The sequence below is a fragment of the Epinephelus fuscoguttatus genome, linkage group LG1 (assembly GCF_011397635.1).
Source record: "Epinephelus fuscoguttatus linkage group LG1, E.fuscoguttatus.final_Chr_v1".
NCBI lineage: Eukaryota > Metazoa > Chordata > Actinopteri > Perciformes > Serranidae > Epinephelus > Epinephelus fuscoguttatus.
The window spans coordinates 7755286-7780689 of record NC_064752.1 but is presented as its reverse complement, the minus strand read 5'-3'; the positions used below and the strand labels follow the sequence as shown (position 1 = coordinate 7780689).

Sequence of the window (25404 nt, the reverse complement as noted above, 5' to 3'; positions counted from 1 at the left end):
TTTGTATGTAGCCTTTATAATGACTGTGATATGAGCTTAAAAGTAAAGGCAGTAAAAATACCCCCAAAACCCCTAGGGCCCATAGGGTTAATATCATTTAATACTTCAAAAGAACGCTTTATTATTAGCGTTAGCTACTAGCCGTTAGCTCATCGATAACGTAACAGATAGATATATAAACGTAACGGACTACAAATGTGGCTATCGGCTAATTGATAATAGTTAAATGCCTTACGTAGTCGTGCGTCACCGACTCGCCAGCCAGGTAAACGTTTATTATAACAGTTTAATACCGTTTAATACTTCAAAATGGGAGCTTTGTCTTGTCAACAACGGCAGCACCACTCGCCATGTCTGGGTGGAGATATTTTGCATTTAAGGCAGATGAAAGTGGAGTTATGTAAGATTATGTGTAAAAATAAATACACAGTAAACCTTGATATGATCCAAACTGAGTTTTGTGATCCCTTGCACCCCTGTTGAATATTGACACAGAATATCTGATGTGATTTGGTATGAAATATAGCTTAACTTAACAGTTTCAGTGTTTAAAGGACAGCCATGTGACATGACATTTATTAAAGCTTGTAATGTCTGGGCATTATTACAGCAAAGATGACTGAGAGGAGGAGGAGAAAGACTCCTGATAAGGATGCTGTAGAGCACATTATTCGTGGAGAAGACAAACCCTTCCTAGAAGGAAGATTTATTAACACATTTAAAGGTAAGTTTTTCATCCAGTATACCATTGTTTGTTTCTATTAGTGTAGTCACCTTACAGTTGTAGTTAAAGATACTCTGTTATGTATTTGTTAATGAAAGTGTTAAATAGCTCTATATTCTGACAGTGATCACAGTGAGCCCATTTACATGCACACTAATAAACTGATCATTATCTGATTTCTGGAGTTAACTGAATACTCAAGTCGTGTAAACAGCATAATGCAGTATGTTTTATCAGATAACAGGCATTATCAGATTATGAAAAATCAGACACTCTTTGATTTTTGCCCAATAATCCATTTATTCAGTGCATGTATACCGTTTAACCTCATCCTACCGACATATTTTATATACATGGACTACCGACTGGGGTCCCTGGGGACCCCAAGAATAAACTACTTTAAGAAACAACTATCATAGCAAATTGTTAACTTGTTTCTTCTCAAAACTTTACTAGTGATGTAGTACATGTCATCTGAGGGGAAAAAAACAAAGATTATTATTATTTTAGGAAAGTTAGTTAATTTGCATTTGCTTTCTTTAAACCATTAATGTCCACAATGGAATTTTATAATTTCCTTTACAGCACATAAAGTACTAACTAAACTGAGTACAAGTCCATTGAAATTTTTCAAATTGGTCAAAGAATGAGGCTACAGTGCAAGTTTTTTAACACTGTGCAGAGCTTATAGACATATTATATTGTATTCCTGTGGGCTAAAATGAGTGACTAGTGACTAAATACAGTATGATACAGAAATGTCTGTATCTCAAAATCTACATTAGTTATATCAAATGCTTGGTACCAATGGATTCAGAACAACTACATTTTCAACAACATTTGCTTTGATCCTGGCTAAATCTGATATTTAGCATGTTAAATGAATGTCAAACTTATTTTAGTGTTTTTTTTTCATCAAGTCAGCTTTGTCTACCAATTAAGGCATGGTAAATATGTGAAATCAAAAATTTTGATTTTGTCATGTGTAGCCACATGTCTTGACAGTTTCCACAGCAAATTTTGTTTTCACCTTTAACAGAAAACATTCTGTAGGGCCTTTTCTTAACATACTAAATATAATTAAATATAGTCATAGTTGTTAACAGGTTAAAAAAAAAGACAGATTCTGTGTCTGAGTCTAAATTAGGACTCATGGCAACCATGAACTCAGTAAATAGTTCCATCTATTAGAAGTACATTGGCAGAATTACAGTACAGGCCAAAAGTTTGGACACACCTTCTCATTCAATGCGTTTTCTTTATTTTCATGACTATTTACATTGTAGATTCTCACTGAAGGCATCAAAACTATGAATGAACACATGTGGAGTTATGTACTTAACAAAAAGGTGAAATAACTGAAAACATGTTTTATATTCTAGTTTCTTCAAAATAGCCACCCTTTGCTCTGATTACTGCTTTGCACACTCTTGGCATTCTCTCCATGAGCTTCAAGAGGTAGTCACCTGAAATGGTTTTCCAACAGTCTTGAAGGAGTTCCCAGAGGTGTTTAGCACTTGTTGGCCCCTTTGCCTTCACTCTGCGGTCCAGCTCACCCCAAACCATCTCGATTGGGTTCAGGTCCGGTGACTGTGGAGGCCAGGTCATCTGCCGCAGCACTCCATCACTCTCCTTCTTGGTCAAATAGCCCTTACACAGCCTGGAGGTGTGTTTGGGGTCATTGTCCTGTTGAAAAATAAATGATCGTCCAACTAAACACAAACCGGATGGGATGGCATGTCGCTGCAGGATGCTGTGGTAGCCATGCTGGTTCAGTGTGCCTTCAATTTTGAATAAATCCCCAACAGTGTCACCAGCAAAACACCCCCACACCATCACACCTCCTCCTCCATGCTTCACAGTGGGAACCAGGCATGTGGAATCCATCCGTTCACCTTTTCTGCGTCTCACAAAGACACGGCGGTTGGAACCAAAGATCTCAAATTTGGACTCATCAGACCAAAGCACAGATTTCCACCGGTCTAATGTCCATTCCTTGTGTTTCTTGGCCCAAACAAATCTCTTCTGCTTGTTGCCTCTCCTTAGCAGTGGTTTCCTAGCAGCTATTTGACCATGAAGGCCTGATTCACGCAGTCTCCTCTTAACAGTTGTTCTAGAGATGGGTCTGCTGCTAGAACTCTGTGTGGCATTTATCTGGTCTCTGATCTGAGCTGCTGTTAACTTGTGATTTCTGAGGCTGGTGACTTGGATGAACTTATCCTCAGAAGCAGAGGTGACTCTTGGTCTTCCTTTCCTGGGTCGGTCCTCATGTGTGCCAGTTTCGTTGTAGCGCTTGATGGTTTTTGCGACTCCACTTGGGGACACATTTAAAGTTTTTGCAATTTTCCGGACTGACTGACCTTCATTTCTTAAAGTAATGATGGCCACTCGTTTTACTTTAGTTAGCTGATTGGTTCTTGCCATAATATGAGTTTTAACAGTTGTCCAATAGGGCTGTCGGCTGTGTATTAACCTGACTTCTGCACAACACAACTGATGGTCCCAACCCCATTGATAAAGCAAGAAATTCCACTAATTAACCCTGATAAGGCACACCTGTGAAATGGAAACCATTTCAGGTGACTACCTTTTGAAGCTCATCGAGAGAATGCCAAGAGTGTGCAAAGCAGTAATCAGAGCAAAGGGTGGCTATTTTGAAGAAACTAGAATATAAAACATGTTTTCAGTTATTTCACCTTTTTTTGTTAAGTACATAACTCCACATGTGTTCATTCATAGTTTTGATGCCTTCAGTGAGAATCTACAATGTAAATAGTCATGAAAATAAAGAAAACGCATTGAATGAGAAGGTGTGTCCAAACTTTTGGCCTGTACTGTAGTTATTGTTATGGACAGACAGTGTGTCAATGACCATCAACAGACTGAGCACAGTCAAACATGCTGCTCACACAGCAGCGCAGCACGGCACTGTACACACAGTGGAGCGAGCCTGTGTTGCGTTCAGGCGTTGTCACGTAAATGACAAATTCCAGCACGCCATAGCACAACACAGCAGCATGTCAAGTGGGCCGAACCCGATCAAAATTGCTCAATATTTCATTTGTTATGAAGTCCATGATTTCCCTGTGACACTTACAAATGTTTGCTTAACTGTGCTTGGATGTTGTTTTATGAGGCTCTGGCAGCTTTCAGTTGTCTCTTTGTCTTTAACGTTACACGGCTCGGCTTTCTCTCGCATGCTTTTTCCTCCTTTTCCCTGTGCTGTCTCGAGTGTTGATATAGATTGGTCATGTTGCCGCGGGACGTGGCGATTTTAACTTTTAAACTTTTACACAGCATGTCTTTCAGGTACGGCGACGTTGGACAGAAAGACGTGCTGTGTAAAAATTTAAAAGTTAAAGTCGCCACGTCCCGTCTCGAGTGCTGATATAGATTGGTCGTGTTGCCGCGGGATGTGGCGATTTTAACTTTTAAACTTTTACACAGCATGTCTTTCAGGTACGGCGACGTTGGACAGAAAGACGTGCTGTGTAAAAATTTAAAAGTTAAAGTCGCCACGTCCTGTCTCGAGTGGCGACTTTAACTTTTACACTTACACAGCACGTCTGTTCAACGTCGCCATACCTGAATCCAAAGTTTCGCCATGTAACAGACATTTTTTTTGCCACCAACTCAGGCTGTTCATGGTCGAGCTCATGCTCTTCTTCAGCGTCTGTGTTGGTCACTGCTGCACGCCGGCTGCACGCGCCAGGATAGCTTGTGGGCGTGATGTCAATAAACTCCACACACTACAGGAGAGGCAGTCACGTTCACAGGCACACACGTTAACATTTATTTAGCCTACATTAAATTGCAAATCGCAGCCTTTTATGCGGTTATGTAATCGCACAGCCTGACATCGCGATTGCGATTAGATCAATCATGCAGCATTATAAGAGAGCGGGCAAAATTATAGAAAGTTATCCCAAACCATCAAACCGCTTACAGCTGCTTTAACTAATCCTTTAAATCATCTTCAAGTTAAAAAGTGTCATGTTACTATTAATTAACACATTAACATGCAAGTGTAGAGTTTATTATAGATAGGATTCAATGTTGATTGTGCAAATAAAAAATGTTCACCAGATGTACTGCTTGTAATATACAGTATCTCACATAAGTGAGTACACCCCTCTCATTTTGAAAATGTTTCATTATATCTTGTCATGGGACAACACTATAGAAATGACACTGTGATATAACTTAAAGTAGTCAGTGTACAGCTTGTATAGTAGTATAGATTTACCTTCCTCTGAAAATTACTCAAAACACAGCCATCAACATCTAAACAGCTGGCAACATAAGTGAGTACACCCCACAGTGAACATGTCCAAATTGTGCCTAAAGTGTCAATATTTTGTGTGCCAACCATTATTATCTAGCACTGCCTTAACCCTTTTGGGCATGGGTCAGCTGTCTTGGTGCTCTTCACCAAGGTGCCACACATGCTGAAAGAGCACCAAGACAGCTGTCCCTTGCCTACAGTCAAGTATAGTGGTGGCAGCATCATGGTTTGGGGCTGCATGAGTGCTGCCGGCTCTGAAGAGCTCGGTTCATTTAGGAAACCTGAATTCCAAGCAGAGCATGATCGTCCCTCTTCAGAAACTGAGCTGCAATGCAGTTTTCCAACTTGATAATGACCCAAAACACACCTAGTAGATGACAACTGCCTTGCTGAGGAAGTTGAAGGTGAAGGTGATGGACTGGCCAAGTATGTATCCAGCTCTAAACTCACCTGTGCACCTGTGGGCCATCCTCAAGCTGAAGGTGGGGTAGCGCAAAGTGTCTTCACATCCATCTGCTCCATGATGTCATCATGGAGGAGTGGGAGGATTCCTGAAGCAACCTGTGAGCTCTGGTGAACTCAAGGCCCAAAAGGGTTAAGGCAGTGCTAGATAATAATGGTTGGCACACAAAATATTGACACTTTAGGCACAATTTGGACATGTTCACTGTGGGGTGTACTCACTTACGTTGCCAGCTGTTTAGATGTTGATGGCTGTGTTCTGTGTAATTTTCAGAGGAAGGTAAATCTATGCTACTATACAAGCTGTACACTGACTACTTTAAGTTATATCAAAGTGTCATTTCTAGTGTCTAGTGTTGTTCCATGAAAAGATATAATGAAACATTTGCAAAAATGGGAGGGGTGTACTCACTTATGTGAGATACTGTATGTGGGCACCCCATCCAGATAAAACCCACATTTATTTAATAATGTAAACCAATTTGCTACCTACATGCCATATACCCATACATTGTCTTCCTTTACCTCTTAAAATAAGATTTGCTTTCATTGTATGGCTTATATGAACTGATTGTAATTCTAAGTCTTTTTCATTTTTTCATTTTATTCTGGATTGTAGTCATTAACATTTTGTTTTATTATTTATATTATTGATGGCCAAATGAAGCCTAATGAAGCATGTTCTTTATTTTCTGAGCCCACTAGTTGGCACTCATTGCTTAAAGAAAGAGGCTCAAAGAATGGCAATTCAGTGTGCTTTCAACCTTTTGATGAAAAAAAAGCGCCATCTAGTGGGCTCAGAAAATGCTTCACGAGGCTTCATTTGGCCATCACTAATTTTTATTAACAGCACTTACTAACTCTGTTTTTTTTTAAGGCGCTTATAAATTGTTGTTGTCGGTCTTCCTCTCTGTCTTAATGTCTCTTTGAAAAGAAGCCATAAATGAGGTTGGTGGTCTTAGAAGTAGCAGCTTATGTTAATGTTTTCTTTCTTTCTTTTCTTCAGGAGAGGTGTGTTTACACATGAATACATCGAACAAAAATGTTTTGTGGCGGAGTACAGGGGAGTTTTGTCCCTGAGTGTAGGAGCAGATGACAAAAGCAAATATATATTCGATTTCATGTGGAATGGGAAGCGCTACTGGTAAGTTTGCTGCTTGTTCATTTACTCATATGTATTTTTTTTTTTCAAAGTGTTACTCCTCTTATTTGAAGTTGTAGTTTTATTTGTGGGTACATTTAAAAACAAATGCTGGACCAAAGTGCTTTACAGAGAGATTGAAATTGTAGGACTATTTGATTGATGGGTTGGCATCTGGTTGTCAGTGTTTCCCCTTAAAAAAAAAAAAAAAAAAAAAAAATTGGCACTGGACAGCGTGACCAGTTGGTTTTCAATTTACCGGACAAATGTTTGAAATTACGGTCAAATATTATCTGAATTTATTGAGCCTAAAAATAATTGATATGCAATTGATAGGCATGTCAGTATATAATCTTTTTTATTGAAAAGTCAGTAATTTCAAATAAAATGAGTCCTGTCAATTAACTCAGTGCGTAACTTGAATAAATAAATAAATATTGCAGAAGCCTGCACTCTTCTAACATGAACATAAAGAAACTGAAGGCCTATACATACAGATAAAACAATTTGCAAACAAATAAACACATCTAGACTGGCTCATACCATTTAAATACACAGCATGCTGCCAATTTGAAATCAAATCATGTCCGTTAAGCTATATGCGATTGAAATATAATGGAATAAAAACTCTTTGAAAACAAACAGGAAAATCCCTTAATCTATTTCTGGCTCATGACAATTTACTTTTACGCATTTTTGCAGCAGTTTAGTCTGCAGCTGCTGATTTAAAAGAAAATGTGCCGAGTGTCTCTTCACAACTTGCAATATGCATTTAATGCAATCTTTGCAACAACTTATATAATCTTTGATTATATAGAGATTATTTTGTTGTAACTGAATTTTCTATCCATACAGAGGAGGCATACTTTATATCAGAATCCTGCACGGGTCCAATTTTCAAGATCCGCCCGCCCGACCGGGATGTACAAAACCGCACCGAACCGCAAACCCGCGCATCAGGCCAATTAGTACTGCAACCCGGTCCGACCCGTTGAAACACGACCCGCAGCCCAACCCATAACCCGGATTTAAAGTAATCATTTTGGATCATATTGACTGAATATTGAACAGCATATCGCCACAGTTAAGGTGCCAGTCAGTAAACAACGACCTGAATGAAGCAGCTCTCACAATAAAAACATGACTTCAGCTCCATCATCAACCCTCTGTGTTCTTCTCCCATACGAGTGTAAAAGCACTTGTTTGTTACGTTTAACGCTTTTAAACTTTTAATCTATGTAAAGGAACTTTACATGTGTAATAATAGACTTACTTTCTGTCCAGAGCGACGTTCAGCAGTTACGAGCCGACGTGTTTTAGAATCCATCGAGAGAGAAGTAATGTAAAGTGATAGTTGTACGTTTTATCCACTTACTACTCAAATACCTAAATAATTATTTACTGTTTTGGAAGCGCGCTTGTTAGACGGTGGCAGCCATGTGTCGTCCAATCACAAATTGTGTTATTAGATGGTGAAACGCGTGTAAACAGCTGAACCAATGACTGTTGCGAAATAGCGGAAGCGATCCTCAGAGAGTAAATAATGACCGAGATATCTGTAGTTTACCGAACTAACTAACAAGATTAGTTTTTAGCTCAATTATTATTTTTTTATATTAATTTTGATGTGTTTATCTAAAACCCGCGATCCGACCTGCATATTATTTTTTCCACCCAGATCCGAACCCGGGAAAACATTTTTTAAAAAACATGCGAAATCAGCGGGTACCTGACCCAGTGCAGGACTCTGCTTTATATATAGTTAAAGTTATAAGGCATCTTTGAGTATCATTTAAGTATGTCGAGGCGGAGCCGAAAAATAGTGTTCCATTTCTAAAATAAAAAATGTGAACACAAATCTGTGTTAAATGTTTGTCAGGTACAAATGCTCTTGTAATGGGGTCCTGTGGGCAGAAGGTCCTAGGATCACCCCCCGACCACCCTCACCCACCCCCCCGCGCCAAAGCAAAAAAAAACTAGGGGAAACACTGACAAATGAGAGGGTGTTAAATCATATGATGAAGTAACCAACTGTTTTGGAAGAGAAAATGACAAGACTGCAGCTGTCTAACAAAAAAAGGGCTTTTGTTGCACAATATGCTAGTGAGAAAAGTGTAATAGTATACGTATGTGTTTTTAAAAAGTTTGTGTTTTACATGAAAGCCAAGGCTGGGCTGAAGGTCTTTTCTCTCATGACAATTTAAGAATTTAACCCCAAGCAAAGTTTAAAGTTTTTTTTTTTCTGGTCTATTTGTCTCACAGCATAGATGCTTCAAAAGAGGATGGAACACTGGGACGACTAGTGAATGATGATCACATACAGCCCAACTGTAAAGTCAAAAGAATAATGGTCCAAGGAAAGCCACACTTGTGTCTTTTTGCTGTCAAGGAAATCTTTCCAGGCGAGGAGATCACATATAACTATGGCGATTCCTCTTGGCCATGGCGCTCAATGGTGAGATAAGGGTCTCATGTTCTGTTAATGACAGTGTTAACTATAATTTATTTTATACAACAGTTATTTTTGAGTAATTTGATTGGTCAAGAGTGGGGCTGGGTGGTACCTTTTGAGGTGAATATGAACATAATTATCGCCTGTCTGTCTTTCTTAAAGACCACTAAGTGATAGTGCTGCCAGTCAAGTGATTAAACAGTACATTTCCTCTTTACAATTTCAGGCACCCGGTGAAGAACAGTCTCACCCGGTTGAGAGGAAGTGAGCCAGGCTCAGAAAAGGCAAGTTGTAGTTTGTGCCATCATAGTTAGTTTGCTTTATGTGTCACCTTCAATACAGTAGAATTGGTTTTGGTCTTTAGAATTTTATAGTACAAGTTCATTATTCCGGTCTTCCTTCTTCCCTGCTGACTATTAACTGACATTTCTGCCATACTCATGGCCAGTGTTGTAACACAGTGTTTGCAGAATGAAAATGAATTATTTTAGCTTAAAATAAACTCACATTTGTGCCTGTCATTGACTCAGTCACAGGAGGTGTGCAGCGGTCGTGATTTGATGACAGAGGTCAGGGCAGCTCCGTCAACATTAAAGGATGACATTGTAAGTTGACAGTATTCTTGTAATATCATGATTTTACTTCTAGACATAATACTGTTTTGTTTGATCTTATGACTGTGCTCAGAAGTCTTCACACTTTTGAATGTTGTACACTACATGTACCTGCCACAGCACAGGACTGTCAGGACAAAGTGTCCTGTAAGGACAGTAGGAATTGGGTGTGTGTGTGTGGTTATGTCAGAATGTACTTAAGAGGACATTTTCCTAATCCGGCGTTCATGTATTGGGTTTGTGGTGGGGTGTGTATTAGGCCTTCATGCATTTCTTTATATAATGGGTGTCAGAAGTTGGTGATGTATGTTCAGGGTTTCCATGGACATATTAAACATGAAACCGCTGCAGAATATCAACTGATATTCTAGACCAGGAAAGTCCTGAAGGTATTGAGGTCTTATGTCAGGGTTCCCACGGTCATGGAAAACCTGGAAAAGTCCTGGAATTTTGTTGTCTGCAGTGTAATTAATTAGGCTATCTTACTGTAATCATTGGCACATGAGCTCCCTATTTCCTGAAACTTCCTCCAGGACCTCTAACATCTTCTCCAGGTCATGGAAATTATATTATGGGTCCTTGAAAAGTCATGGAAAGGTTTTGAAATTTTGTCTGTGAAAATGTGTGGGAACCCTGTTATTTGAAAGTAATGGAATTTTTGTTGTGTATAATGACATTGTTACAGTAATCTTTCATCTTTTGAGGTGAATATGAACATAATTATCGCCTGTCTTTCTTTCTTAAAGACCACTAAGTGATAGTGCTGCCAGTCAAGTGATTAAACAGTACATTTCCTCTTTACAATTTCAGGCACCGGTGAAGAACAATCTCACCCGGTTGAGAGGAAGTGAGCCAGGCTCAGAAAAGGCAAGTTGTAGTTTGTGCCATCATAGTTAGTTTGCTTTATGTGTCACCTTCAATACAGTAGAATTGGTTTTGGTCTTTAGAATTTTATAGTACAAGCTCATTATTCCGGTCTTCCTTCTTCCCTGCTGACTATTAACTGACATTTCTGCCATACTCATGGCCAGTGTTGTAACACAGTGTTTGCAGAATGAAAATGAATTATTTTAGCTTAAAATAAACTCACATTTGTGCCTGTCATTGACTCAGTCACAGGAGGTGTGCAGCGGTCGTGATTTGATGACAGAGGTCAGGGCAGCTCCGTCAACATTAAAGGATGACATTGTAAGTTGACAGTATTCTTGTAATATCATGATTTTACTTCTAGACATAATACTGTTTTGTTTGATCTTATGACTGTGCTCAGAAGTCTTCACACTTTTGAATGTTGTACACTACATGTACCTGCCACAGCACAGGACTGTCAGGACAAAGTGTCCTGTAAGGACAGTAGGAATTGGGTGTGTGTGTGGTTATGTCAGAATGTACTTAAGAGGACATTTTCCTAATCCGCGTTCATGTATTGGGTTTGTGGTGGGGTGTGTATTAGGCCTTCATGCATTTCTTTATATAATGGGTGTCAGAAGTTGGTGATGTATGTTCAGGGTTTCCATGGTCATATTAAACCTGAAAAAGCTGAAGAATATCAAATGATATTCTAGACCAGGAAAGTCCTGAAGGTATTGAGGTCTTATGTCAGGGTTCCCACGGTCATGGAAAACCTGGAAAAGTCCTGGAATTTTGTTGTCTGCAGTGTAATTAATTAGGCTATCTTACTGTAATCATTGGCACACGAGCTCCCTATTTCCTGAAACTTCCTCCAGGACCTCTTAAATCTTCTCCAGGTCATGGAAATTATATTATGGGTCCTTGAAAAGTCATGGAAAGGTTTTGAAATTGTGTCTGTGAAAATGTGTGGGAACCCTGTTATTTGAAAGTAATGGAATTTTTGTTGTGTATAATGACATTGTTACAGTAATCTTTCATCTTTTGAGGTGAATATGAACATAATTATCGCCTGTCTTTCTTTCTTAAAGACCACTAAGTGATAGTGCTGCCAGTCAAGTGATTAAACAGTACATTTCCTCTTTACAATTTCAGGCACCCGGTGAAGAACAATCTCACCCGAAGTTGAGAGAAAGTGAGCCAGGCTCAGAAAAGGCAAGTTGTAGTTTGTGCCATCATAGTTAGTTTGCTTTATGTGTCACCTTCAATACAGTAGAATTGGTTTTGGTCTTTAGAATTTTATAGTACAAGTTCATTATTCCGGTCTTCCTTCTTCCCTGCTGACTATTAACTGACATTTCTGCCATACTCATGGCCAGTGTTGTAACACAGTGTTTGCAGAATGAAAATGAATTATTTTAGCTTAAAATAAACTCACATTTGTGCCTGTCATTGACTCAGTCACAGGAGGTGTGCAGCGGTCGTGATTTGATGACAGAGGTCAGGGCAGCTCCGTCAACATTAAAGGATGACATTGTAAGTTGACAGTATTCTTGTAATATCATGATTTTACTTCTAGACATAATACTGTTTTGTTTGATCTTATGACTGTGCTCAGAAGTCTTCACACTTTTGAATGTTGTACACTACATGTACCTGCCACAGCACAGGACTGTCAGGACAAAGTGTCCTGTAAGGACAGTAGGAATTGGGTGTGTGTGTGTGGTTATGTCAGAATGTACTTAAGAGGACATTTTCCTAATCAGGCGTTCATGTATTGGGTTTGTGGTGGGGTGTGTATCAGGCCTTCATGCATTTCTTTATATAATGGGTGTCAGAAGTTGGTGATGTATGTTCAGGGTTTCCATGGTCATATTAAACCTGAAAAAGTTGAAGAATATCAAATGATATTCTACAGTCCCTGACAAAAGTCTTGTCGCTTATCCAAGTTGTAGGAACAACAAATAATAATTTGACTTGTAGTTGATCAATTGGAATCAGAAATAGCTTATATGAAAGGCAAAGGCCTCTAGATTATGCTTATTATACCAAAATAAAGTTGTGTGCCATTCACTGAGTTCTATCATTTAATTAGGACAGAAAGGTCAGATCTTGCTTGGACAAAAGTCTTGTCGCATACAAAAATAATGTACTGTAGAAATGATACTTTCTGTTGAATACACAAACATGCTCCAATAACATCAGAACATAAAGTCATGGTGCCTTGGGAAAAAGAATTAATATTGTGTATGACTCCCATGAGCTTGGAGGACTGCATCCATACGTCTTGGCAATGGCTCAAATAACTTATTGATGAAGTCATCTGGAATGGCAAAGAAAGCAGTCTTGCAGGACTCCCAGAGTTCATCAAGATTCTTTGGTTTCATCTTCCAAGCCTCCTCCTTCATCTTACCCCAGACATGCTCAATAATGTTCATGTCTGGTGATTGGGCTGGCCAATCCTGGAGCACCTTGACCTTCTTCACTTTCAGGAACTTTGATGTGGAGGCTGAAGTATGAGAAGGAGCACCATCCTGCTGAAGAATTTGCCCTCTCTTGTGGTTTGGAATGCAATGGGCAGCGAGAACCTCTTGATACTTCAGGCTGTTGATGTTGCCATCCACTCTGCAGATCTCTTGCACACCCCCATACTGGATGTAACCCTAAACCATGATTTTTCCTCCACCAAACTTGACTGCTTTCTGGGTGAATCTTGGGTCCATGCAGGTTCCAACAGGTCTTCTGCAGTATTTGTGGCAATTGGGATGCAGTTCAATGGATGATTCATCAGAAAAATCAACCTTCTGCCACTTTTCCACTGTCCATCCTTTTTGCAAGCTGTGGGCCTTGGCAAATGCAACACGATTCTTTTGTTGTCTTCTGTTTAATGCTGGTTTGTGAGCAGTAATTCGCCATGGAGACCATTGCGTGAGAGAATTACAAACTGTTCTGGTAGATACAGGGGTTTCTGGTGACCAGTTCTGATGTAGCTCTGCTGCAGTTGAAAAAGGGCTGGCCCTGGACTGCCGAAGCAACAAACGGTCCTCTCTAACAGTTGTGTTACAGGGTCTGCCTGACCTGGGCTTGTCATGAACGTCACCAGTTTCTTCAAATCTTTTTTTTATCCTCTCCACTTGACGTTTGGATACACTGAAGATGTCTGCCACCTCAGCAGCAGACTTGGTCTTCAGGCTCTTGATGATCAGCACTTTGGTCTGTGGTTGAATCTTTGGCATGTTGTCAGCGGTCAGGTTGCACTTCACATGAAGGTCTGGTGTGCTGGGGTTCTTTTAGACACACCAGGGAATGTGTTAATTACAGTATTTGTCACAGGTGGAGCTCTAATCTGTGATTGGTTGAATCGTTTAAAGACACGACAAGACTTTTGTCCAAGCAAAATCTGACCTTTCTGTCCTAATTAAATGATAAAACTCAATGAATGACACTCAACTTTATTTTGGTATAATAAGCATAATCTAAAGGTCTTTGCCTTTCATATAAGCTATTTCTGAACCCAATTGATCAACTACAAGTCAGGTTATTATTTGTTGTTCCTACAACTAGGATAAGCGACAAGACTTTTGTCAGGGACTGTAGACCAGGAAAGTCCTGAAAGTATTGAGGTCTTATGTCAGGGTTCCCACGGTCATGGAAAACCTGGAAAAGTCATGGAATTTTGTTGTTGAGAGAAAGTGAGCCAGGCTCAGAAAAGGCAAGTTGTAGTTTGTGCCATCATAGTTAGTTTGCTTTATGTGTCACCTTCAATACAGTAGAATTGGTTTTGGTCTTTAGAATTTTATAGTACAAGTTCATTATTCCGGTCTTCCTTCTTCCCTGCTGACTATTAACTGACATTTCTGCCATACTCATGGCCAGTGTTGTAACACAGTGTTTGCAGAATGAAAATGAATTATTTTAGCTTAAAATAAACTCACATTTGTGCCTGTCATTGACTCAGTCACAGGAGGTGTGCAGTGGTCGTGATTTGATGACAGAGGTCAGGGCAGCTCCGTCAACATTAAAGGATGACATTGTAAGTTGACAGTATTCTTGTAATATCATGATTTTACTTCTAGACATAATACTGTTTTGTTTGATCTTATGACTGTGCTCAGAAGTCTTCACACTTTTGAATGTTGTACACTACATGTACCTGCCACAGCACAGGACTGTCAGGACAAAGTGTCCTGTAAGGACAGTAGGAATTGGGTGTGTGTGTGTGGTTATGTCAGAATGTACTTAAGAGGACATTTTCCTAATCAGGCGTTTATGTATTGGGTTTGTGGTGGGGTGTGTATCAGGCCTTCATGCATTTCTTTATATAATGGGTGTCAGAAGTTGGTGATGTATGTTCAGGGTTTCCATGGTCATATTAAACCTGAAAAAGTTGAAGAATATCAAATGATATTCTACAGTCCCTGACAAAAGTCTTGTCGCTTATCCAAGTTGTAGGAACAACAAATAATAACTTGACTTGTAGTTGATCAATTGGAATCAGAAATAGCTTATATGAAAGGCAAAGGCCTCTAGATTATGCTTATTATACCAAAATAAAGTTGTGTGCCATTCACTGAGTTCTATCATTTAATTAGGACAGAAAGGTCAGATCTTGCTTGGACAAAAGTCTTGTCGCATACAAAAATAATGTACTGTAGAAATGATACTTTCTGTTGAATACACAAACATGCTCCAATAACATCAGAACATAAAGTCATGGTGCCTTGGGAAAAAGAATTAAATATTGTGTATGACTCCCATGAGCTTGGAGGACTGCATCCATACGTCTTGGCAATGGCTCAAATAACTTATTGATGAAGTCATCTGGAATGGCAAAGAAAGCAGTCTTGCAGGACTCCCAGAGTTCATCAAGATTCTTTGGTTTCATCTTCCAAGCCTCCTCCTTCATCTTACCCCAGACATGCTCAATAATGTTCATGTCTGGTGATTGGGCTGGCCAATCCTGGAGCACCTTGACCTTCTTCACTTTCAGGAACTTTGATGTGGAGGCTGAAGTATGAGAAGGAGCACCATCCTGCTGAAGAATTTGCCCTCTCTTGTGGTTTGGAATGCAATGGGCAGCGAGAACCTCTTGATACTTCAGGCTGTTGATGTTGCCATCCACTCTGCAGATCTCTCGCACACCCCCCATACTAGATGTAACCCTAAACCATGATTTTTCCTCCACCAAACTTGACTGCTTTCTGGGTGAATCTTGGGTCCATGCAGGTTCCAACAGGTCTTCTGCAGTATTTGTGGCAATTGGGATGCAGTTCAATGGATGATTCATCAGAAAAATCAACCTTCTGCCACTTTTCCACTGTCCATCCTTTCTGCAAGCTGTGGGCCTTGGCAAATGCAACACGATTCTTTTGTTGTCTTCTGTTTAATGCTGGTTTGTGAGCAGTAATTCAGCCATGGAGACCATTGCGTGAGAGAATTCGACAAACTGTTCTGGTAGATACAGGGTTTCTGGTGACCAGTTCTGATGTAGCTCTGCTGCAGTTGAAAAGGGCTGGCCCTGGACTGCCGAAGCAACAAACGGTCCTCTCTAACAGTTGTGTTACAGGGTCTGCCTGACCTGGGCTTGTCATGAACGTCACCAGTTTCTTCAAATCTTTTTTTTATCCTCTCCACTTGACGTTTGGATACACTGAAGATGTCTGCCACCTCAGCAGCAGACTTGGTCTTCAGGCTCTTGATGATCAGCACTTTGGTCTGTGGTTGAATCTTTGGCATGTTGTCAGCGGTCAGGTTGCACTTCACATGAAGGTCTGGTGTGCTGGGGTTCTTTTTAGACACACCAGGGAATGTGTTAATTACAGTATTTGTCACAGGTGGAGCTCTAATCTGTGATTGGTTGAATCGTTTAAAGACACGACAAGACTTTTGTCCAAGCAAAATCTGACCTTTCTGTCCTAATTAAATGATAAAACTCAATGAATGACACTCAACTTTATTTTGGTATAATAAGCATAATCTAAAGGTCTTTGCCTTTCATATAAGCTATTTCTGAACCCAATTGATCAACTACAAGTCAGGTTATTATTTGTTGTTCCTACAACTAGGATAAGCGACAAGACTTTTGTCAGGGACTGTAGACCAGGAAAGTCCTGAAAGTATTGAGGTCTTATGTCAGGGTTCCCACGGTCATGGAAAACCTGGAAAAGTCATGGAATTTTGTTGTTGAGAGAAAGTGAGCCAGGCTCAGAAAAGGCAAGTTGTAGTTTGTGCCATCATAGTTAGTTTGCTTTATGTGTCACCTTCAATACAGTAGAATTGGTTTTGGTCTTTAGAATTTTATAGTACAAGTTCATTATTCCGGTCTTCCTTCTTCCCTGCTGACTATTAACTGACATTTCTGCCATACTCATGGCCAGTGTTGTAACACAGTGTTTGCAGAATGAAAATGAATTATTTTAGCTTAAAATAAACTCACATTTGTGCCTGTCATTGACTCAGTCACAGGAGGTGTGCAGCGGTCGTGATTTGATGACAGAGGTCAGGGCAGCTCCGTCAACATTAAAGGATGACATTGTAAGTTGACAGTATTCTTGTAATATCATGATTTTACTTCTAGACATAATACTGTTTTGTTTGATCTTATGACTGTGCTCAGAAGTCTTCACACTTTTGAATGTTGTACACTACATGTACCTGCCACAGCACAGGACTGTCAGGACAAAGTGTCCTGTAAGGACAGTAGGAATTGGGTGTGTGTGTGTGTGTGTGGTTATGTCAGAATGTACTTAAGAGGACATTTTCCTAATCAGGCGTTCATGTATTGGGTTTGTGGTGGGGGTGTGTATTAGGCCTTCATGCATTTCTTTATATAATGGGTGTCAGAAGTCGGTACTGCTCAGAAGTCTTCAGAAGTGTTTTTACCCTATGTTAAGGGTTTCCAACACTGATCATTACTGATATATACCTTATTGGTTCCTCAGTGCCACCATAGTGTTACCTGCTCACTTGTCAGCTGTTTGGACCATTGTGAAGATTGCACAGGACCTGTCTCCAGTCTAAAATGGCTTGGTCTCACATGCAAATGTTCGTATTCATGTCACTCAAACAGTTTTTGTTGTTGTTGTCTTTAGTGTAGCGCTGCACGATATGAGGAGAATCTGCAATGTACTGTAACACTGTTCAGTATTGCGATGACAATAAGGTTGTATATAAGCTCTACAGTTCCTATGTCGTTCTCTTTTAATAGGTATACTGCTAGACCCCAAAATCGAATAGTCCATGCCCACTGAATAATGAAATAAATGATTTCAAACGTGTTTTTATTAAACTCCAACTCCATTTGACATGAATTCTCCTGTAAATCAGCATCATATCAGTTTGACCTGTCGCCTCAGCTACACAGGCTAAATAAACAGTGCTTGACTATAAGGTTCATATTTTATACAAGACAACAGCTTTCATTAAAGATCAGTCAGATACAGTCAGGGCTTATTTTAAGAATCCTCACATCCCACTGACCACAAGTCTTTGTGTTGCTAAATACTTCAATAATTAAACCGTCCAATATTAATATACAGTAGACTCTGTATAGTTTATGATGAATATATTCAGTCTCTGAAAACTAAACTTCACCATCAGTCACACAACATGTTTCTGTTCACAGAATAAACCTTCAGATCAAACAAATACAATCTTAATCTCTAAAATTCATCAAAAATTAAAAGTTTATCTAAAACGTCATCTTGTTGAGTTGACATCTGAACCAGTCAGCTGTTAGATCAGGTGAGAGCCAGGCGGTGCAGTCGGTGGAGAGCAACTGCAGCGCCTGGCTCTAAAAACTCGCGCCGAGGACTTTTGTAATACATCAGAGCAAGTCGGGATGAAGTTGGACACAAAACTAACCGGCATGCATTGTGCGCCGATCGCCGGTGATCGAATCTGCACAGGCCTGGCTCATCTCGAATGAACCTAGTGTTTGGGTGCACACCTAGCTAAAAGCAAAGGTACTGTGGTGTCTGAACACCATGACAAAACACCAATCATACAAATCAAATGAGGGAGTTGGATTTATTCATTTATTTCATTTGTGTTGATTGTGTCGTTGGTCTTAAATTTCATTTCAAGTGGCATTAAAAAAGTCTTAAAAAGTCTTAAATTTAACTTGCCTTAAGCTCTAGGAACCCTGTAAAGTATCTTAGCCCTTAAGAGAGCTCCTAAAGTGAAACAGTGTTAGGAGCAGGAGGAGGAGGCTTCAGAGTTTCACAGAGGAGAAAATGGCAGAAATACAAAGAGGAAGGAGAAATATCCTCCAAATGTCCTCAGCATTATCGACTTGCGACAGTGCACGTCCATAAAACGTCTCTCCTGAATCCAAAATAATTCCAAGTAGCAAAAGTACTGTGCTTGTTCACAACAACTTCTTCATATTTTCCTTGCTCCTCTCTCCTTCCTACTTGTTCACCTCCAGCAAATGACACATGACCTGACAGGGTAGCTGAGGCTTCATCTAATTAGCCAAACGGTGTCTAGGGCTTCCCCAAATGCTCACATGCTGAGTGTAAATGCATGGCACGAGTATTAACACTGATTTTTCATTCATCGCAGTTCAGGCGGTCTTTACGATGCGTTTATCTTGCATGTTCATATCGCGATGACGATGAAAATGCGATTTATCGTGCAGCCCTACCTTAGTGCAGTTTTTATGTTAAATTAAAACAAAAGCATTAGCACAACTTGCTAACTTTTCATTTCAATGTGCTTTTAGTGTGTTCAAGATCCTGGCACAAATCCTGCTTTTTCAAGAAGAATCAGTCGCTGGTATGTTCATTTTCCTTGGTTCCATTTTAAATTTGATTTTAAAGTGTTCTTGGTGTCGGATTGTGACTTACACAGTAGTAGATTTTGGGGTTAATATAAGCTCTTTTTTCTGCATAGGATGTTATACCCGATGAGATTGTTTCTGACTCTGCAAGTAGTGATGGCTGTTCCTCTGGTGATCTCTACATAGCTGACACTGCACCAAGGTCTGATGGATCCAACTCTGATGAAGATGTTGTAACTGACACTGAACTATTTAGTGATAGTGAGGATCTAAACCTACCACATCGCAAGAGTGGACCAGTTGACTCACTTTCTTCCCAGGAAAGGACAAAGACAGTCCTGCAACCTATATCCTGCATGGAACAGGAGGACAAGGATGCTTCCAACTCTGGCAGAGTTGGCATTGATGATGACTTCATACCTGATAGTGAACCCTGTTCTGATGTTGATGATCCTACTACAAGTAATACCCAGACTCTTCCAAGAAGTACAACAGAGTCTTTTTCTACTGAGACTGCAGCAGCACCACAAGTCTCTTCTTGCACATCAAAAAATTACTGCTATGTTTGCAAAACACCTCAGTCTAAAATATCTCGTCACCTTAAAAAGCATGAGAAAGTAGAGCCTGATATTGCTGAAGCATTCTCATTCCCTAAGAACTCAAAAGAGAGAAAGAGGTTACTTGAGAAGTTGCGGAACAAAGGTAATTATGAACATAATCAAGAAGTAATGCGTAAACATGATGGACAATTGAAACTGAAAAGAAGACCAGGACCATCAAAAATCTCTAAAGTGCTTTGAGTAGTTGATAAGACTAGAAAAGGGCTATATAAGTACAGTCCATTTACCATTGATCACTTAACTTCAATTGATGCTGAAGGCCTTTTTTGTATTCTTTCACCAGAAAATCAAGAAATGAAGACGCCTGAAGAGGTCACCAGCTCCTCTGGTAATGTGTGGGAAAGCCTTATGGACGGGCTCCACCGGGCACGTCAGCGGCGTGACACGTCTGCAGCGCGAGTCCCGTAGCAGCTCGCCACCCTGTTAATCAATTACAGTGGCTCCACTGGCAACAGGAGCGGCACAACAACCGCCGTCTGTCGCGCGACAACTCTCTATTTTACACGGCTCTTCTATTTTTGTCGCGCTATGCTCCCCTATGCGACCCTCCAGCAGATAAAAACTACATGAAATAGTGTGCTAAACGAGCACAATGTGTTTTTAATTGAATAAACCATTTTCAGAGGTGATATGTGATTTTTTTCATGCATTTACTCATGTTTATCCGTGACATTGTGTAAATGTCCGTATGACATTTGAAAGCGAGTAGATGACAAACAGTAGCCTACAGTAAACTTGTAGATAACTCAAATATATGTAATTACTTAGGTGGGAAATGCTTTAACATTTCATGCAGCCTCTCGGCTCGGCAAACGGTAAACAACCCCGTTGGCTTCTCTACGTGCCGCTTCCGTACGCGGTCAGTGGAGCCCAAATGAATACGCCGCGACGCTACGCTGGACGTGGCGCTTACGCTTGCAGCCGGTGGAGCCCGGCCGTTACATTGCCCTTGCTATATTGCAGGCAGCGTTACTGTGCTGTATGTATTCTAAAAGGGGGGAGAAATCAGATTTAAGTTTTGCTTTTAAACTACCTTTAGCTCTCATAATGGGTGTAAATTATATAAAATGCTGTCAGGGGCCTGTACTACAAAGGGACTTTAATATACTTAGAATGTGTTCAGTGTTATTTGTTAAATTTGCCTCTAATGTTCACTGTTCATATGGATCCAGATTGTAGTATTATAGTATAAGTTATTCATTGGATATATCATTACTTGTTACTTTGCAGTTAGAATGGAATCAAACTTAAGGAACATAAATATGTTGCTTCTAATGGATGTTAAAAAAAAAAGTTCAGATTGAAGAAGTTTACAATTTTATTTTTTCCTTAGAAAAGAAAAAGAATGGAATCTATCCAGGATGTGGCCAAGAGTTACAAAGGTACAGTTTTTATTTGTTTAAAGTTGTAGTAATGATTCAGAGGGTATTCTAGAAATCGGGTTTAGTGAACAGTCTTGAATTTGTTAACCTTATGATGAGGTAAACTGCATTTTCAGGACCATAGAGGGTGACGACTTAAGCTTTGGATCACTTACTATGTTTGGTGTCTTTCAGACCACAATAGCAACTTTTTTCTTCAAATAAGCGGCTTACAACATATCAAGTTACTTTTTGGACAGACCTTGCTTCGTCTCCTTGAAGGCAGCCTCTGGTATTTCTCAGTGAATGAGAGCTGATGTGGCCCTCTAACTGTTTGGTGAGACAGACCCAGACAGATACGTGAACATAATGACCAAACTCTGATTCGGTTTACTCTAAATTAATTACCTTTACTATCTAAGTTTGATTTTATGCTATCAACATAGACAGTTAATAATAGTGAATTTATTCCAGTGCATGATCATTCCTCCAATTCCAGTACATGATCATCTCTATTTTGTAACAGATTTAACCACCTCACCTAGCTATGAGGCGGTGATTGGATTACATGCATTTCTATATTCTTCTTTTTTTTTTTTTTTTTTTTAAATATTTGTTGGTTAGGTGGCCTTTATTACAGTGGAGAAAGATAGGAAATGCAGGGAAGAGAGTAGGGGAATGACATGAAGTAAATGGTCCGTCCGGTTAGGAATTGAATCGGGGACCTGCTCTTCAGAGCGCTAGCACCCATGTGGTACGCGACCTAACCACTCGACTACCGGTCACCCCCGCATTTCTGTATTCTAAAAGCTGTCACAGTTGACCATCAGCTGTGCCTGTTGACAATGCTGTAACTTTTCCCTTCAAACATTCCAGAACAGCTAAGTCCAATCATGAATGCTTACTCTTACAGAGTCATGTCATGTCCTCATAAAGTCAGTCCATATCAAAGTTAACACCAAAGCACTACTACCAAATCTTGATTGGATAGAAGTTTTTTTTTAATCTGGATGGGGGTGGGATTCATATTGAGTGCATGCATAGTGACGTGCAATTTCATCTAGTCCTTCAAAATTGTAGAGTTGTCTCTCTTCACATCTTCATATAATTTTAGGGATCAAGTTCAAGTTACAGCTTATGTTCAATAAATAGCATTGTTTCTTTTGGAAAATAAACTTCTCCACAAATGGTTTGTACTAGCTATTCTAACAAAATCATGTATTGGTTCTCCAGGGCAAAAGAAACTGTGTACAACCCAGAGTGTGGTAACCAGCTCCAAAGGTAGGACTCCATCCATCCTTGCAGCTACATTTGGGGACCAAAATTTCCCCAGCAGTACACTGCACACTGACTGATAAAACAACAACAACAACAACAAAAAAACGAATACTCGACTAAAGAAATCTCAGTCGACTCACGGGATCTCCAACTATTGATTCGAATATTCGACTATCAGGGGACAACCCTAAACATTTGTAACCTACATTTCAGTGGCTCGAAGTTATTTCAAGAAAATATAAATTAAATTGTAACAGTTATTGTCTTCCTATCTTAACATATACAATTTTCTTTTGATTGACAGAGGTCAAATCGTCAAGAAGATGTGTGAAAAGGCCATGGAGCAAGGTTGAAGTCAGTGCTGTTATGAAACACTTCAAAATACATATCGCTAAAGGACACCTTGCATCAAAGTTGGAGTGTGAGCAGTGCAAGCGCGCTGAGCACCCTGTTTTGACAGACAGAACTATTCAAAACATTCGCGATTTTGTGAGGACCAGGGTGTTATGTTCAAGCGAAATGGGGTGAAATAGCCTGAGGTTGTGGGTGGGTTTTTCCCCGCACTTTATTCTTGTGCAATGGACCTCCTGTCCCACTCAATTTTTGTTTACATCGTCAATGTTTTACAGTTTGCCCAGGGCAGTAATTGTTGCTTTAAGTTGCTCTGCACTTTATGTTAATATTACTTGGCACTTAAATTTGTTTTGTTAACAATGTCAGTTAAACATTTGTACAAGTTGTAAAAACTGTCTAAAACTAACACTGTTAGAGTGGGTAGTGAGGGGAAATAAAGAAAGACATTACCTTTTCAAGTTCAATGTGTTTTCAGTATGTTCAAAATTTGGTTATCGTAGAAACTTGTATATCGGCCATAACAGCAATGTTAATATTGGTTATCGTGTCGGCCAGAATTTTCATATCGGTGTATATTAAGGCAGCCTTATACCTATTCTTTGTTCTACACTTTATTTTACTTGGCACTGTAATTTGTATGTTTTACTTGGCCCTTCAAAGGGGTAGTTCAACTTTTATGATGTTGGGTTTTGTGAGACCCTTATAACAGAAATATTTATTTAAAAAAAGCTGCTGAGTGTTACATTTTATTTGAGAAATGCCCATTTTATTCAATAAAATAAATTCCACTGATGAGGCAAAACGTTGAGCACCATTGTGTAGGGTGCGGGTGCTTACACCAGTGTAGTTCTTTACAGTCATTCTTGGTGTAGATGTCCCTTACAGGTTTAAAAAGATGTGAATTATGCCCATTAATACCAGTGTGTCTCATAACTGATTCAAGGATAATTTATCATTCAAGGATAATTTATCATCATTCTAGGACATGAGGGTGAGGGTACATGAAAAGAACGAAATTTAGTAGTCAAGGTCCCAAAAAAGCAGCAGACAATATAAAAATTAGATCAAAGTTGAACAGTAAAGATTAAGCAGAGGAAGACAATTGATTGAAAGTGCATTCGGTGCCACTAAATATTGTGATATATAAAATATGATGATGCACATCCTTCCTCCTGAGGAGGAGGTTGAACAGTCCATGGGTGGGATGAGAGGGTCCATCAGAATGCTGGCAGCTATGTTCCTACATCTGCTGATGTAAATGTCTGTCGCTGATGGGAGGCAGTTGATGGTGATCCTCTGTGCTGATATCACTACCTGCTGCAGAGCCTTTCTTTCTACAGCAGAGCAGTTTCCATACCACACAGTGGTGCATGATGTCAGGATGTTCTCCACTGCATATCTGTGAGAAAGTTGTCCAGCCTCTCTACTGATAGTCATGACTCACTTTGTGCTAGCTGTGGCTTATGACAGAAATTCAGTCAGGAATATTTTTTGCAGTGTCACTCATACACCTGGCCCAACATTATTGCCAGCATTGTGTTTAATAGTCAGATTCAATTATCCATATAAAATGCTCAATTGATTTAACCTTTCAAAATGCAGGTAGTTTACCTTTCTCAAAACTCTTGCAGTGAGGTACTTTTTCAGTGATGGATTGCCATATAACACTTGTGTGTGTAATTTAAACCAGTGTTGTCCTCATAATCAAGGGTTTTGCTCTGATTGTGTATGTGTGTGTGTGGGTAATGTACAGTTAAACCAGTGTTGTCCTCATAATCAAGGGTTTTGCTCTGATTTTGTATGTGTGTGTGTGGGTAATGTACAGTTAAACCAGTGTTGTCCTCATAATCCAGGGTTTTGCTCTGATTGTGTATGTGTGTGTGTGGGTAATGTACAGTTAAACCAGTGTTGTCCTCATAATCCAGGGTTTTGCTCTGATTGTATGTGTGTGTGTGTGTCATGTACAGTTAAACCAGTGTTGTCCTCATAATCCAGGGTTTTGCTCTGATTGTGTGTGTGTGTGTGGGTAATCTAAAGTAAAGACAGTGGTGTAATCATAATCCAGTGTTTTGCTCTGATTGTGTATGTGTGTGGCTAATGTAAAGTTAAACCAGTTTTGTCCTCATAATCCTGGGTTTTTCTCTGATTGTGTTTGTGTGTGTGGGTAATGTACAGTTAAACCAGTGTTGTCCTCATAATCAAGGGTTTTGCTCTGATTGTGTGTGTGTGTGTGGGTCATGTACAGTTAAACCAGTGTTGTCCTCATAATCCAGGGTTTTGCTCTGATTGTGTGTGTGTGGATAATGTACAGTTAAACCAGTGTTGTCCTCATAATCAAGGGTTTTGCTCTGATTGTGTGTGTGTGTGGGTAATGTCCCAACAAACAAGTGTGGGGTCAGGAAACGCCTTCTCCCGCCCCGTCCTCATAGTCCGTAAAATGTCAGGTTTTCATATCTTCAGATTCTTTGACAATAATTTAATT

General features: G+C 39.7%; 2 protein-coding genes and 1 long non-coding RNA gene across 7 annotated transcripts in view; all 3 read left to right on the top strand.

The window, feature by feature from the left end:
* Positions 1-25404, top strand: part of ptprt (protein tyrosine phosphatase receptor type T) — a 561846-nt gene that overhangs the window by 317636 nt on the left and 218806 nt on the right. The window lies entirely within an intron of this gene.
* On the top strand, positions 6540-20090 carry LOC125903199 (uncharacterized). Its single transcript, XM_049599997.1, has 8 exons — positions 6540-6615; positions 8875-9067; positions 11683-11742; positions 11989-12063; positions 16987-17061; positions 17469-17571; positions 19253-19305; positions 19496-20090. Exons 1-8 carry the CDS (start codon positions 6593-6595, stop codon positions 19544-19546), a joined length of 633 nt encoding a protein of 210 aa, XP_049455954.1. The 5' UTR covers positions 6540-6592; the 3' UTR covers positions 19547-20090.
* LOC125903728 (uncharacterized) lies at positions 21267-23052 on the top strand. Its single transcript, XR_007451332.1, has 3 exons — positions 21267-21311; positions 22524-22571; positions 22873-23052. It is a non-coding gene; the product is annotated as an uncharacterized LOC125903728 (long non-coding RNA).